Source organism: Candoia aspera, chromosome 3, assembly GCF_035149785.1.
Source record: "Candoia aspera isolate rCanAsp1 chromosome 3, rCanAsp1.hap2, whole genome shotgun sequence".
NCBI lineage: Eukaryota > Metazoa > Chordata > Lepidosauria > Squamata > Boidae > Candoia > Candoia aspera.
The window spans coordinates 122,238,775-122,256,005 of NC_086155.1; the positions used below are offsets into that span (position 1 = coordinate 122,238,775).

The 17,231-nt window shown below is 36.8% G+C and overlaps 1 protein-coding gene across 1 annotated transcript in view; it reads right to left on the bottom strand.

The window, feature by feature from the left end:
- The window catches only part of CTNND2 (catenin delta 2), a 246,117-nt gene that overhangs the window by 41,430 nt on the left and 187,456 nt on the right, over window positions 1-17,231 (bottom strand). Inside the window, exons 12-13 of the mRNA XM_063299934.1 lie at window positions 8,823-9,033; window positions 7,544-7,628 (exon numbers count right to left, since the gene is read on the bottom strand). Coding sequence (XP_063156004.1) covers window positions 7,544-7,628; window positions 8,823-9,033 — 296 coding nt within the window. The remainder of the gene's footprint in view (window positions 1-7,543; window positions 7,629-8,822; window positions 9,034-17,231) is intronic.

A 17,231-nucleotide genomic window follows, 5' to 3' on the forward strand; every position in this document is an offset into this window, starting at 1 on the left:
CCAGGGATGAGTCCGTCACCTCTAGAATATCATCCATCCATCTTGCCCTTGGTCGGCCCCTCTTCCTTTTGCCTTCCACTCTCCCTAGCATCAGCATCTTCTCCAGGGTGTCCTGTCTTCTCATTATGTGGCCAAAGTATTTCAGTTTGCCTTGAATATCATTCCCTCAAGTGAGCAGTCTGGCTTTATTTCCTGGAGGATGGACTGGTTTGATCTTCTTGCAGTCCAAGGCACTCTCAGAATTTTCCTCCAACACCACAGTTCAAAAGCATCGATCTTCCTTTGCTCAGCCTTCCTTATGGTCCAGCTCTCGCAGCCATATGTTACTACGGGGAACACCATTGCTTTAACTATGCAGGCCTTTGTTGTCAGTGTGATGTCTCTGCTCTTAACTATTTTATCGAGATTTGTCATTGCTCTTCTCCCAAGGATTAAGCATCTTCTGATTTCCTGACTGCAGTCAGCATCTGCAGTAATCTTTGCACCTAGGAATACGAAGTCTTTCACTGCTTCTACATTTTCTCCCTCTATTTGCCAGTTATCAATCAGGCTGGTTGCCATAATCTTGGTTTTTTTGAGGTTTAGCTGCAAGCCAGCTTTTGCACTTTCTTCTTTCACCTTCATCATAAGACTCCTCAGTTCCTCTTCGCTTTCAGCCATCAAAGTGGTATCATCTGCATATCTGAGATTGTTAATGTTTCTTCCAGAGATTTTAACTCCAGCCTTGGATTCCTCAAGGGGGCTATTAAATATATTTTAATGTAACATTTAAACACCTATTACAATTTTTAAAGGTACATTAACCCTATTTTAGATTTTATGTTATTTTTCTCCTTCAAAATGTCAGGAAATGATGGTTCCTGATTTTCAGCAATAGTTGTAAGAGGCCTAGGGCCATCAAAACAAACGAACAAGCAAACAAAAAAACCCAACAACAAGCAAAACCAGCACCACCTCCTTTAATTTTCAAGAAATTCAACCACAAATTCAACTGGGAAGCAGATGACATTTTAAATCAAGCCAAATTCACCATTGATAGGAAATATCTAGAAGCTTGGCATTCTGACAAACTAGTCACAAAAAGGCATATAGGAATAAACTCCATCTACATGCCATTTATAAGATACAACCAAAAGTCAAGGAAGGAAACAAACAGCTCAGAGCACATAAACTCCAAAGTTGAGGGCTATCATCATAAAAACCCTACAGCTGATTATGGCCACTTTTGTTGGTGGCGATGTCCACCACTGAGGTCCTGATTTGAAAACTCAGGAAAACACATGTATCAGATGTGCTGGAATCTATACAAGCTGTTCTAGATGCTGGATGAAAAGGCTGTCTCAGGAAACATATTGCACTTTTGCTAGATCAGTGTATGTATAAATTGTATTACCTTGACACAATAATCTCTATATTTTTCACGCTCTTAAATGATGTAAGATGACCTTGCTTAAGAAAAAAAAGGTGAAAGGTCCCCTGTGCAAGCACCGAGTCATGTATGACCCTTTGGGGGGATGCTGCTTTCTTGCTTAAGAAGTTTAGGTTTTTATTCATTAAGAGTATCTATGCACATGGCATATCTGTCCCCTTCCTTCTCCATCTGCAATTAATCCTACTGTAGGGTATTTTTTTTCTTTTTTAACTTTCAAAGTGATAGGGATTTAATATTTACATCTTATTCCTATGATAACAAATATGAAGAACATTTTGCTGGTGCTAGAGAAGGAAGCAATTGACATCTGTTAAAAGAAGGATCCTGAATAGTTTGAAAATGTTGGCAGGCAATTGCCAGGAAGAGGTTTATTATCCAAATCCTTACTTAAAGGCATCAACACAAGAGATTGAAGACAACCTCTGTCAGTCTGTCGGTCTGATTTCTGTGGGCAGTGTGACATGTAGATTTATCAAAGAAAATGGCAGCAAACATTAAACATGCATATTGAGGGAACTTTTTTGGATGCTTGGATTAAACAAACTGATCTGTGGTAAATAAAATTAATAGTACTTCTGTAGTGTATTTCAGACAATTAAAATGCCATGTTTATAATATTTTCATAAGACAATTCTGTGTAAAAGATGCCAGAATAGTGTATAGCCAACAGGTGAGACAGAAAGGGAGTAACTAATACAAGATTTAAACCAGGATCTTATGTGCTACAGTGCAACAGCAATATTTCTTAGCTGGATTATAATTCTGTTTTACTTTGCATATAACCCTGCATGCTTCAGAAGAGACAAGTCAAATAAATTTTGTATTCATACCATTTATCAAATAAAAAAAATAAAGATATGCTATGATTTTTTTCTCTGCTAAAAAAAAGCCTAGTATTGAGCAAATGCCTGATTACAGAAATATATCAATTATATCATATATTGGAGAAGGATTACATAGAGAAAAAAAGACTGAACTCAACTAAGCATACCACTCTTTTGCATTGTTTACCATGTTAACTTCACTTCCACAATCACTAAGGAAAGTAATTCACTGCTCACACAAGTGACATGAAGAGTTAGTTGACGCTGCAAGTGATGTTAAAATATATTCTACACATTGCTTTCTGAAATTGTATTTTGATTTATACCAATGTTTAAGACACTCTTCAGTGCTGTTGCAGTGCTAATCTAGGAATGCATTCAATGTCATTTATTGTTTAAATGTGCCAATATTTAATGTGACACATTTAAGCAAGGCATGTTGGTGGCATATAAATGTTAGAATAAGTAAGTAGATATGTAAGTAATTAAAGAAAAAAATCACAAATCAAGACTCATCAGCTGACAGCCAGAATACCTGGGTCTGGGAATAGATTCTGGTTTCTTGGTTCTGAGAGAGGGAATGCTGAGCGTGCCATGACTCAGAATGATGGGTAGGTGAAAATCCTCTGTCCTCAGCCACTCTGAAGTCTGGGGCCACCCGCTGCCATAAATCAATCAGTCAGTCAATCAATCATTTATTCCAGTGAGATTTTTTTTTCAAACAGAGATACAGAAATATGGGAACTAGGCCACATTTTTTGTACAACTGTAACCATTTAAATTAGAATCAGAAATAGATCACATTGCTAACTACAGATTCAGACCAATTCCAAAGCAGAGAAAATTCAGTTCAAGCTATTCTCAACAGACTATATCAAAACAAAACAAAAACCTTAAAATCAACAACAGCATATTATTCTCTTTATACAATTGGATTGCAGAGGATTCAGTGGCTGCTCTTATGCCACAGAATTATATTCAGATCTTTTTTTCCGTGCATTTCTTCAGCAAGCCTGATTCTTGCACTATGCAAGTGTTTCTTTCATTCTCTTTTTCAGGAGAAACAGTAATGATAGCCGTTAATCAATGTTTGGAGTCAGTGATGGACTAAATCAGGGAAGACAACTTTGTGGGAGCTTGTGGGCTTCAGATTTTGACAGCAAATTACATGTACTCTGACAAAAATGATGATGATGATTTTTTAAATTTATATGCCGCCCAACTCCCAGCTACTCTGGGCAGTTTACAATTGTTGATAGGAACCTTATCTTTTCATGAACTAGTGTCATGGTTGGGGTGGACACAAAACAAGCCAGGAAGTTTTATCCTTGCTCTCTCCAGTTGCAAGGGTAGTGTCTGTCACCCCAGCTTACATTTAATTTTTTTTTTCTGAGCAGACAGGCTTAGTTCCAGACATACAATGAGGAGGTAGCCCACCAACATTTTCATTTTCTAAGAATGTCTGTGAGATCTATGTAGGGCCCAAAGGCTTTCTGAATTACTGTATGTCAGAGGCTGACTCTTGGCTTTGCATTAGAAGTACCTCTCATTTAATTGATTTTAGTAAAAGGATCTAAAACTAAGGTGGGGTATCCATGGTGACTTATCCCTGTCACAGATGGTGAACAAACTTAGGTTCAGTCCAAATACAAGGAAGATGATGTTTGTGAGTGATCAGACTGATCTACAGATTGATGGCTACACTACCCAGGGCAAGGTTGCATTAGTTCTAAAGGATCACTTTCACAGTCTGAGGTTGCTTCTACACATGTCTCTACATCTTGGTCCCAAGAGGGTATCCCAGCTAGTGCTGCCCCTAGAAAATGTAGACTTGGTCATTGCTATATACGGCTTTGATAACATCCAAGCTGGCTTATTGCAACGTACTCCATATACAAATGACTTTGAAAGTTATAAGGAAGCTTCAGATAATTCAAAAGGTGACCACACACTTATTATGGGATAGGGACATTTTATGCCTAAGCTGAAAAATGTCTAGTGAAAGGAAGGGATTGAGGCCAAACATAGGGAAGGTAAGGAAACTGAAAGGACAATGGTGCACAGAAGCAGCAGTCAAGGGAACCAAGGATCTCTGAGCACTATTTATTTATAAATAAATAATATGAATGTTGCTGCAATATTTTTCAGAATTCTGTTCAACTATATCAAATGTGTTACATTTAAAGTGAATGTTGAAATGAGAAAATGTTCAACACAAACTCTTTAAACTCTTTTACTATTAAAATATTGCTAACTTAGTCAAAGATGACAATAATTAATGATGTGTCAGTCATGAGTAAATGGTATTCAGTCAGCCCTATAGTTCAAATTATTTCCACCGTTCTCAGCACAGAAGCTTGCTAAGAAACCAATCCTCCTCAACCAACTTAATATTTGTCTTCTTCAAAACTGAATATGCCAGCCAAAACTCTTGCAAATTTTCCTCCTTCAGTCTCACTTATAGGAACATTATTTGAGGAAAGGATTACTTCTTTATTTATTGAACTTGAACAATTTGAAACAAAAGGATCAAGTAGTATAATGCAAACAAATCCCACTATGTTGTTTGCTCACACTGGTGATGTAGGGTGTGTTTGTATGTGTGATAGAAGTTTTGAGTAGCCAATTCAAAACATAAAAACATAAAACCCCTTTTCTTTGTTTAAATTTACATAGCAAGCCAACAGGTCTTTACCACTGCTGAATTCAATAGTAAATCCGCATTTCCAGTATTCTGCTTTAAACAGCAGCCAGTCAGATGACCATGGGTAGTCCATAGACAGGCCATGATGGTGACAGCCTTCTGCAGTTTGACTCCAGCATCTTATAATTAGCACTCTGCAATTTCTAAACTTGAAGCTTCCATGTAGCTATCAAGGTTATCAAACTTTATACAGATAAACCAATCAAGTTGTTAAATCCTTTTGGTAGCCATCCAATTTTGCAGTATTGGATTCAAAATGTTAATTATGTATTGCTTCAATTTCATGTTTTGCTTAAACCTATTTGCCCATTTGGATTTGTTTTCTATTTGTGCTATATAAAGGAGAACCAATCAATTTACTTATTTCTTCACCATGTCATTCACAATCTTCTAATTCTTCATCAAAATGGCAAACCTTTGTGAGAATGCTTCAAACCTTTAGGCACGTTTCGTGTACTAGTAACCACATCCTGTTTAAAATGGAATGGCCAATATTCTATAGGGTGTGTCAAAAGTATCTATTTGTATAGCAGATGTGTAGTGTGTGATATACGCTATCTTACTTAAAATCTGTTCCAATAACACCTAATATTGAATTCTCCTTTACAGCTCCTTTACAGCATAAAGATGTCTTTCTACTCTCAGCAAAAGGACACCACTTGATACAACCCAGTGAGCTACTGTTCTCAACAAATTTTCAATTATGTTCCCTAAGATCTTGCACTTAGGTATTACGGCTAACTGATATATTATGAATGAACATATGAGGTTAGAATTTTGTGCTCATTTACACTGAAGAGCTACACTCTTAGCTGCCATTTTGCTAGTCAAACAATTTGGAGAGCATATTTTTGCACAAAAAGCTTCTTTGGCTGATGTGCATCTTTAAAAAGGGAAATGGAATATTTGATATTTCTCCCCCCACTCTCCAATGTGGCTCTCTCATCTATAATATTTAGGATCTACATCTTCTTTCTGATGTAGTTCAATGTTTTCTTGTGAAAACATGCACTAAGATAGCTGAAATGAAGCAAGCTTATTTTTCAGTGCTGACATGTATGAGAGAGAAATGTGGCACTGATTATGTAAATCCAAATTAATTAAAATAAGTCTTTTTGTTAAAGATTTTAGGAAATCTCCAGTTTATTTATGCCTTTGCTACAGTGCATATTTGCAGAATAATCCAATCTTCAGGTTACACTTGAACATTTAAAAAATGTTACAGTGAAATACAACAATGAAATCACTGCTGCCTTTAAGCACAAAATCAATCTTTCAGTAAAGATCTTTTCATTTATTGGCAACAACATTACATAAATGTTATTAAAGAAGAAAAAATGATTTTGAACATTATCACACAATACTTTAGTTTTTTTAGAGATGGGAAGACTTATCCCACTCACGTCAGAGACACCCCAAAATAACTCACATTATTAAAAACTATCAGAAATAACTTATTCCATTTTTAGCCAACCTGAAACTCTAAAATGCAGGCTTTTAGCAAAGCAATGGAGACAATTCTTCATTGCTTTCCTTACAGCTGCTCATAGTAAAATGGGTAGGGGAATAAAAAAATCTACCAATGGATCAGATTTTTAAAATAGAGCCTCAACTTAGACCAAACAATAGAGAGTAGGGCTTAAAATTTCCATGAGGTGCCTAACAAGGATGACTTTACTTGGGTTGTATCTGCACTGTGCAGAAAGTTTATTGCCATTCTCATAATTTCATTTCAGAAGTTATCATATAAAAAGGCATATATCTCAACTGGGATGCCATTTAGGACACGTTTTAGATCATACCTGAGAGATCCTTAGGAGACTGATGTCTCTGGCCAGCTTCTTGGTTGTACAAGCTGCTTAACTCTTTGTAAGATGTTCCTCTGCACTACTGTGTATGGTAAAAATTCATTGTCCTTTTTTTCTTCTCTTAAAAGACAATGGTCCTAACCATACCATATATTTGAACTTAATTAGCCTTGTTTGTAATTTATCTTTGAATTTCTCAAGGACAAGGCTTTAGGTCCTACAAAAAAATCCATTTCTTACCAAACTGTCTTGTACTATAATAAAGGTAAAGGTTTCCCTTGACATTAAGTCCAGTCGTGTCTGACTCTAGGGGGCGGTGCTCATCTCTGTTTCAAAGCCGAAGAGCCGGCGTTTGTCCGTAGACACTTCCGTGGTCATGTGGCTGGCATGACTAAATGGAACACTGTTACCGGCCTGCCGAAGCGGTACCTATTAATCTATTCACATTTGCATGTTTTCAAACTGCTAGGTTGGCAGGAGCTGGGACTAGCAATGGGAGCTCACCCCGTCACGTGGATTCGAACCACCGACCTTCCAATCAGCAAGCTCAGCAGCTCAGCGGTTTAACCCGCAGCGCCACTATATCCGCCTATAAAATCTGACTGGTGCCCTGGCTCTATCCACATATGGTAGACTGAAGTTGGGGAGAGACTGGGGGAGGCAGTAACATTTTCAGGAGATTTTAAATGTTAGATTCATTATTAATTTTCGTTCTAAAATTCCTATCCAAGAAATGGTAACTTAATAATAAATAACATTACAAAATAACTCTTACCTTTTTGTATAGACTTCTCAGATCTCTGTACTGCCACATGCTATTTAAGACCTGAGATGCTGCCTTCACTACTTTTGGCGAGTGCCTATTAAGAAATTAAGAAGTTGACACATATGAGGAACTGAAAAGCACTCATTGGTTCAATCAATAGTATATGAGCATACTTTGGAAAATGGAATTGAACTTTTTTGACTATAATATTTTTTTTCTCATAATTTCAATATTTATTAAAGATCGAAAGAGAGCTAAAAGAATGAATCCATTGGCCCTAATCAAAATTTGTTTTTCACTTAATGTGATGTGTGAACCTGAGAAAGATTTTTCTGTCACTTTATGAACATTCATTTGTTTTAACTGTGCCTTTTACTTATGTCAGAATCCAGCATCATAATACATAATTGTTTATTCCTGGTTTGCATTTATGATCTGTCCAAAATGGGCACTTGCAGAAGAAAGAGACAAAACAAGCCAAGAATTAACTAGCAACTTGATTCATCTGCAATGAAGTCTGGCTTGTTCAACAAACTATGGTTAAGATAAATCCTGACTTACTATTATATACACCTGTGGCTTTTTAGTATGTTTACCATAGATTTTAATTGAATACACAAAAGGATTTGGGAAGAGAGAATGTGAAAGAATAACTCTGGAAGATGAGACTCAGTAATATACAGATTATAGCTATGAAATTAAGGACAGTGCTTCTGCTCTTCCTCTGGGTAGAAGGAGAGCCCAAAGTCCTTGGGAACAGCATGCTTATTTTGATTCTTTGAACATCCTGTCTGGTTGTAATTGTCTTTGGCTCTATCAATATTAATAAGTTTAATTATCACTGCAACCTATCAACACTATATAAATATTTTTTACTCTTGACATTTGTTTCTAACTTTGATGCACTCCACACTTTTTTGACCATCATTGGCAGCATGCCCACTTCAGGAAAAGAAAACTCAAATGTTTTGGGAAAGGACTATTTTCTAAATGTTTTCCTAAAGAAATCTGTTACTCTGAATAGCAACTGCAATTATCAGCTTCTGGGTTACTGAGCAGAATAGAATTAAGCCACAAGTTTCTTTCGATTATGCCGCAGATCCAAATTAAGACTACAAGTGTCACACACTTTGATGTGAGATTATTTGCTTATTATCTCGCACCCTTCTTCCGTCATCTGTGAAGTTTTCTAACATGCAATAAACGATAAGACTTCAGGACATCATTAGTGTAGACAAGTACTAATTAAATTACAGCTAACAGGCAGGAGATGATTGGCAAAACGTACTTGTCTCCTTTACTCTTGGAAATGCCAACAAGTTTCTCAATTCCTCCTGCATCCCGTAAGGCCTTGGCATTTTCCATATTTTTTGTGATGACTTCATGCAAGGTGCAGCAAATGGCAGTAACGGTATCATCAGACATGGTCTTGCTTGCTGAACTGCTACTGTTGTTACCTCCTGGAAGCCGGTGAACCAGGTCCCGCATGGCATACTTGCCTTTTGGAGAGGGAAAAAAAATGGTGGAAGTAGTCATATATTATAAACCAAAAGCAAGGAAAGAACAGAAGCAAGGAAAGAAAATCACATGATCCAATGATTTCTGAGTGCTTTATTTGGCAAGTTAGCATGTGGTTGTTAAGTAATCTCTTCCATATTATTAGTAGTTCTCCATTATATTTTAACTTTTGCTCACAAGACCCTATTTCTTCACTGGGCATACTATACAGTATATCCCTGATACAGAACAGGGAGGAAAACCATATATATTGAAAACAATGCCACATGAACACTTCTGTATTTGAATTATGCAGCAAAATAATATTGTCAACATTTAAAAAGCAACTAAAATGTTTCTTCTGATTGGTATTTTATTGTGGATAGGTTTTTGATCCAGGAAAGAATTAGTGAAACTAGGAGACTGGGATCTCCCTTACAGTATCATTCTCAATTCTGCTTTAAAAATTCTCCCACTTCTCTGAAATGAATTGGGATTCATGGGAGTGTGTGTGTGTGTGTGTGTGTAGACAGGAATAACTGAAAATCACTTTCCTCCTTATTCTATTGATATAATTTTCTATAGGATCAAAGAGCTTTTTATTATTAGAGGAGTATCAGTTGGATAGGACTTGTAAAGACAAATGCTACAAAGTTTCAGGGAGACGGAGTATTGCGTACATCACATATTGACATGAATGACAATCTCTGTATGGCCATGTATAACAGAGCAACTGCAAAACAAAAAATTGTCTGTTTGTCAAAATCACTGTATTTTCCCACCCATGTAATATATAATCTTATTGTAATATATAATCTTTATTGCAAAGTTGTCACCGCAGTTTTCCATCCCAATGTGCACACAAACCTAACCCTGCAATAAAATTGTAATCTGAAATGAATGTTACTAAACACGGATGATCTATTGAAACCTAATTAATGATAGACAGTAGGTTTTCACAGCTCTGTCTACTGGTGAAATTACTTGTAAGTAACACCACATTGGACAATGAGTATGTGCTGGTGGCTATCAAAGATCTGCATATATTCACTGTCTCAAATGAAATGGCCCAGAAGTCCTTACACTGTCAAACATTCTGTTTGGAACTTGGCTGGTTAACCCATATTAACAAATTATAGTTGATTTATTAGCCATATATTAGCTTCTAAAAGCTAGCAGTGATGAGCTCTGCCATAATAGTGCAATGAGTATATAATTTAGTAATATACCATATATATTGCCAATAGTATTAAATTACTTAATTCAAGATTTAAAAAGATGAAGAGTGAGCAAATGTTTACTGGGCGAACTTATCTATGGAAAAGCCCACACTCTAATTCATACACATACACATTGCTCCTTCACATCTCCCCACCACCACCAAAAGAAAAAAAACCCAGCTCAAATCATTGTTTTCATTTGGAAGGTACAAAAAAATAGACAGGAGAAGATAAGCCATGAGATTGTCATTTCCTCCTGGGGAGAACAACTATGCTATTAGCAGCAGTGAGCCAGAAATTCTGGGTAATTTCATTGAGGAAAACATGCTTTAATGGAGAAGCCTCCTTCCCGCATAATGCACATGCCCACTTGTGTACACTTACTCAATCTTAATAAATTCAAATATCAACAATATAGCCATATCCTGGTGCAAATCCGCTAATGTCAAAAACAGTACCTACAGAAATAAAATGAACTTTACTTTTTGTAATTTATTTCTTAATTGGTGGAAGAATTGCCAGTTTTTCAAGAAATCATTATATACTGCAGACCAGTCTTCTTCGTGGCATACCTACAGTCTTATAAACCTTATACGGAACATACTGGTACTTTGAAACCATAGGTTCTTTGTGCAAAATAACCAAGAGAGAATAGCTAGCTAGCATTATCCCAGTGTTAGGTATATCTTAGACTGTACAGCTGAACATTTAATTATCATTAAAAGGATTTTTACTTGTCTCTTCAAACCAAAAAGGGTCCCCTATAGAACCTTTGAAAGGTCAACAAGAAAATTCCTGCCCTCAGCCTTGTCACGAAGAGAAGATATAAAAGAAAAATGGAGGGAAGAGGAAAAGCGCAAACTCAGATTCTATAACTGTTCTTAGCTTTGAGGTTTTTACAACCACCAGCTGAATGGAAAAAATTCAGTGAGAATGAAAGCCCAAAACTGGTATTGTCTCAGCACTGACAGAGTGCCAGTTTCCCTTCTCTCTATCTTCTGATATAATAGCTACTTTCCAGTGATAGTTAATGGAGGGAAGCAAAAGCCCAGTGGAGTTGGAGCTGGCTTTTCAACAGTGTGTGTGTATACATGTGTGTGCATACACACACAGACACAAGGAGGGAATATATGGTATGTGTGAGCACTACTGTCTGAGTTCTGGAAGTAAGAAGAGAAAAAGTATTGGAAGCATATAATAAGGTAATGGCCACAGAGAAGACTTTACATACTAAAAAGGCAAACAGTCCCTGTGAATTTGGAAGGGTCTCTACTTGTATTAGCACAGCAGCGATATCGTAGGTAAGTCTGCCATTATATTAGTGGCCTAATTCTGTCCTGTACACCATTACAGTATTATCTTGCAGGCTTATACTACCCGGTCTCTCTTGAATGCTTTCTTATTCTTGGTAATTAGTTCAGATGTGTTTTAAATAGACCTACCCTTTTAATTTTTTGAAATCAGCAAAGAAACCCAATTAATCTGAAGATAATTAATTTCACCTGAAATATCAATGTAACAGCCAATTCTTTTAATGCACTATAATTTTCAACTAGTTTCTTTCCCATTCTATTTTGGCTGATAAAGAGTCCATAGAAAATACAGAGCTGAGAAGGGTATTATTATCTCCCCTGACATTTAACTTCTTTCTTTAAAGATATTATCTATATTATGGTAACAAATTGAGGCTATGAATAAAGATCATAGCTCCACAGTGGCTTTTTGCAGAAATGTATGCAAAGATATCTCAGACCTCTGTACTTTGGCAGGCAATAGATGGGAAGAAAAGGTAATACAAAATGATTATGCTCAGTATCATAATCTGAGATCTAAGATACATCATTGGCACTGAAAGTTGGGTATGAATCAGAACAGAGGATATTCCTGCTGTGTATCCAAAACAAAATGCAGTAGCCCAGCAGAACTGTGTAAGGAGCTCTTGAGCTAGATATGGAAGCCCAAGGTGGCTGAGGTAGAAGATGCTGGGTGGTAACTGGTTGTTGCTGGTTCTGATTCCAAAGGTACCAGGTCTATGGCACAAGCAGGCAAATCTTTAAAAATTCTGCCTGTGGCAACAGTAGGAATTTTTTTTTTAAAAAGGAAGAGAGCTTTGTGGAAGGGAACTTTACACAATGATAAAGCATATGTAAAACAAACTAACAAACCAAAATTAGAAGGATTATGTTTATAAAGAAGTCCTCTGCAGGCTGATGCTTGCCTGAAAGGAAAAAAACAAAACCCGAATCTTTCTTTAGCAATTTACATTAAGATAGGAAAGCCTGAGTTGTCTTATCAACCTTCCTTGTGAGAGGAACTGAAAATTATGACAGCCCTGAGAATACCAGTCTGAACAATATGACACATGCTATATAGAGACAAGAAAATAATTCCTATGCAAGAGAAAGAGGCAGCAGAGCAGAGTCCTCCTAGTAAGCTCTCAGTATATAAATTGCTTTGATGGCCAGTAAGTTTATAAGGTGCAGAACAGCTGATGAGCTCAGATATTGAATCTTTCAAGCAGCATACACAAAAAGAGACTGGAGTGACTTTTCTAAGAGCATTTCAAGTCTTTGAAATGTCAGCGCATCAGCCCTGGGTAGAGAGCCTTCCAACTAAAGATAGCAGGGAGTTGTATGTTTCCTGGGACCTGACACCACCCCCCGCCCCCCGGTTTAGATATAGATGCAGAATGTCAATGTAATCCATTTCAACTGGACCATCATATACAACTTGTGCAATAGGAGAGACACCTATCTTTCTGCAATACAGTCCTAGTGCACATACAATGCTAATCCCTAAACTTGTGATTACCTATTGGGGAATCTGCTTTTAAATGCCACACCCCTGTCTCTCCCTCTTCTTTTCAGTGCAAATTTATTTATTTTATTTATTAAATTTTTATACTGTCCATCTCATTGTAAAAGTGACTCTGAGCGGCTATTTTAGTATAATATCTATAACACTAATGAAGTTCTTCTTAAACAAGATGTGCAAACTTACTTAAAACTCCAATTCACATTGGTTCAACACCGGACTATGATCAGTGCCGATCAGACACGTAGACAAGTTTTAGCAGCCAAGTCCTACACTTGTTTTAACTTTAACTTAAATCAACATGGTTGCACAGAGTTCTGAAAGGTGCTTCACTTTAAGAAAGGTTTAATTGAAATAACCCAAGGAACAGCTACTTCACTTAACAAAACAGCACAGAAATCATTTTTCCTGAAGTGAGGCCACTTCAATCAGGGTGTCTATTTCACGTTCCTAGTTTTCAGTAAACTGGGACTGCAGTGGGTTGGGCAGTGATTTAATGGTGAAGGCTGGGCCTTCATGTTCATGATATTTTTCTCCTAGGCCCCCTTACCCACTGTCTTGCTGCGTAAAGCCTATTTGAGAAACCTCTCTCTTGAATTTTTGCCTTGTGCCTCCTTCCAAATTTTGGCAGGAAGTTTATTGCAAATGGCTAATGAATTTTGGGAATACTGGAAAAGGCATAAAACCAACTGAAAGTATTGCCTAAATTCAGAAGGTTTTGGAGTTTGAAAGAATGTATTTAGGATTTTACACGTGACCCATGGCTGACTGGCTACATACTTCTGTCATAAAGGATGGGCATGGAGAACAACACACATTTCTGAAATGGGACAAGATTTTGGTTAAATCTATGTTTAAGGATGCCAAATCTGGGATGCAAAAACCCAGATGACCACTAGATGGCAATAAAGAATTAAAGCTATCTATATCTTTTGTGGTCATCTAATGAGTGTATGGATTTCTGCAACTGAAATGTGTTAGCTTTATTAAACTGCTTCCACATGATTCCCACATGGCTCCATTCCATGATTTAGCTGTTTATTCTCAAGGTTTAACAGCAAAATGAATTCTGACATCTAAATTAACTGCCTTTGATTTACAATTCCTTTTGGTTCTATTAGAAAACCCCATTTCTTGAATGTAGGTGTTCTGGGTCTCTCAGCCTGGAGTAACATAGACATTTAAGGGTTGTAAATATAGCAGGCAAAGGTGTAGGCCTAAAGAGAGTCCAAGATGAAGGAGACCAGAGTTAAAGAGAGCACAGTTCCTATTGATAGCCAAAGTTCATGGGGCAAGGCAGTGTTAAATAAAATAAAATAAAATAAAATAAAATAAAATAAAATAAAATAAAATAGCATAGCTAGGGACACAGCTTCCTAGATGTTTCATAGCAAGAACTAAATACAATTTGCTTTAATGAGAACTATAAGACATACTACAGGGTTGGGCTGTAATGGAGAGCTGTTCCAGCTTCAGACTGCATATAGATGTAAGGTTACATAGAGAAACCACTTGGCTGTCCACGAGCACCCGTCAGGATTAACTCCACAGGCAGGAATGAGCCACGTAGGTAAACTCAAAAGAATTCCAGGAATTATTTTAATTATCAATTAATTATTAATTTAATTATTTAATATTTGTTAAAGAAAGTAACAAGCATATTAAACAAATCTCAGAACAATCCCTAAATGTATAAATAATGTTCCAAAGTGCTTGCATTTTGTTTTCCCTCCTACCTTTACGTCATAGATGCATGCTCTGCTGAGAGGATGGGGCTGTCTACATCTGCCCTGTTTTCATAATAGCCAGCTTCACTATCATGTTTTTCCCTGGCTAGGTGAGAACTAACTTTCACAATACATCTGGTATTGATTCATTTTGATTTTCAGCTCCAGATTTTTTTTCAAAGTAGACCTGCCTGGGCTGAATGCTTCTCTGGCATTCCTCTGTCTTCTGTGTTAACTGATAAAAGCAAATCTCTGTCCAGTAGTATCTTTTAGGGAAGTAATATCTTTTTGGAAGGAGAAGGGTGTGTGCAGCAGATAAGGATATGATACAGCGATCACACATTTCTTAATTAGCTTCAGTGGAAAGTCTATGCAGGCCATTAGCATGATTAATCTTCTTGATGGAAAGGCAACTGTGCACAGAAACAGTGTCAGCTTTCTTCTCCTTCACTGCTTTGCATAGCTTAAAAATAAAATCGTTCAGGGTTTGATCCAGTCCACTATGAGTATTTGGCTCATGCATGGAGATATCCCCACAGGGTTCAGTAACACTGCATTTTCTTTTTCTCATTGAGGGCATCCTGAGGGCCATTTTCTGAGGGCATCCTGAGGGCCATAATCAAGGTTTGGGGCATGTGCAGCTCTAGGGATACAGTTTATACACCCCTGCGCTAAAGGTAATGGGAGATCTGTACACATCATCATAATCAATTTCCAGGAAATTACAGATTACAAATTACAGTTTATAAATTAAAATTTAACCTCCAGAAAAATTGATATAAAATTTATTAAAGCTAGATTTTAAGAGGAACAGCAGGGAATTTGCAAAGAAAACCCCCACCTCATCATTCATAAGAATTACAGTATCTGAAAGCATCCACCGTGCATAAATTGCAGCATGCCACAAGTTATTGCATGCTTAAATTTTCAAAAGGCTTTTGATGAAGTCCTTCTTTAAGTACTAATGTTTGAGAACTGGCTGTACCGAGGTCAGAAGCACCCTGAAATCAGAGTAGGGAAACAAACAAGATAAGGGTAAAAATTGTTCTTCCAACCCCAAAGAGGAGAAGCCTCAAGCTTGTTGCCCAACATGGGCAGGAAGAAAAAGTGCAAGAATTTGAACTTTTGATTTCACTATAAACAGGACTTGTGTTTCACACATAGCAGTTGCAAGAATTCTTTTGCAAAGGCTTCATTGTTTTGGTTTTTTTACAAGAAACCTATCAGAGATTTGCATCTTTGAATGACTGCTTGTGCCTGCTTCCAGTGTTCATTGTTTCTTGAGAGAGGCCTAATATCATGGGTTAGAGATAATAACCGGTTATTAGAAAATAGAACAAATGAGACAATTTTCACAGCAGAAAAGTATGTGAGAAGCAATTCAGAAGGAGTTGAGTAGCATCTTTCCTGACTAACATATTTTATTAAAAGACATAAACTTAGTTCATGAAAGCTAATGCCTTTTAATAAAATGTGCTAGGCAGGAAAGGTGCTATCAGACTCCTCCTGATTTTTTTCCACCATAGACTAACAGAGCTCTCCTCCTACTATTGGATACTTTAAGAATTTGTATCAGAAAATAATAGTAAACTTAATAAAGTATCCAAGCAAGCAGAGGCAGACACATTTGCAAATGATATCCCAAATATTTGAGATTCAGTGAAAAACTAAGTAGGGTGTGATTATCCAGGATGATCTCTCAAACTTAGGAAAATGGCATTTGAGATTTGGTGGATAATCCACTGCAGTATGAAAAAGACAAAATCAATGTTAAGTATTAGGGCAAGAGAAAAAGCCTGTAAGATCAAGGCATATCCACAATGTTGTGTATTACTTCATCTCCAAATTTATATGCAATAAGCGATTCTTGAATGGATAACAACAAAAAGAGATGATTCAAGGACTTGAACTTTTCCCCCTCTATACACAGGACTAAAGCCTCTGGGCTTTTACATTTGTGAAAACAGAAGACTGAAAGGAAGAGGACAGAAATTGTTAACATTTAATGGCACGCAGAGTTAGAAATACCACCCTCTCCAGCCAATCCTGAGCAAAAAAAGTAAATCATTGATGCAGTAGGGTTTGTATCTGGACTCAGTTTAATTATCTCTACTAACTAGATAATCGATTCTTATGACCTGAGATTAATCCAGATTTTATAATAATAAAGACAACAAGAAGAAATGCCTAATTATAATGTGCAACAGGCCCCAAACTGAACAAAGTTCCAATTCTTAATATATTTTCCCTTTCCATTTACCTTAAAAAAGGTAAATTATTTCTCAATAATTACAATTCTAAATGATTAACTGAAATGATTGACTAGAAGACCTCCAAGTTCCCTTCCAACCTTATGATTCTATGATTACAGAATACCAAAGGAGTGCCCTTGTTAGGAGGTGGCAACCTGATAGTCCCCAAATGTCCTGAACTGTTAAC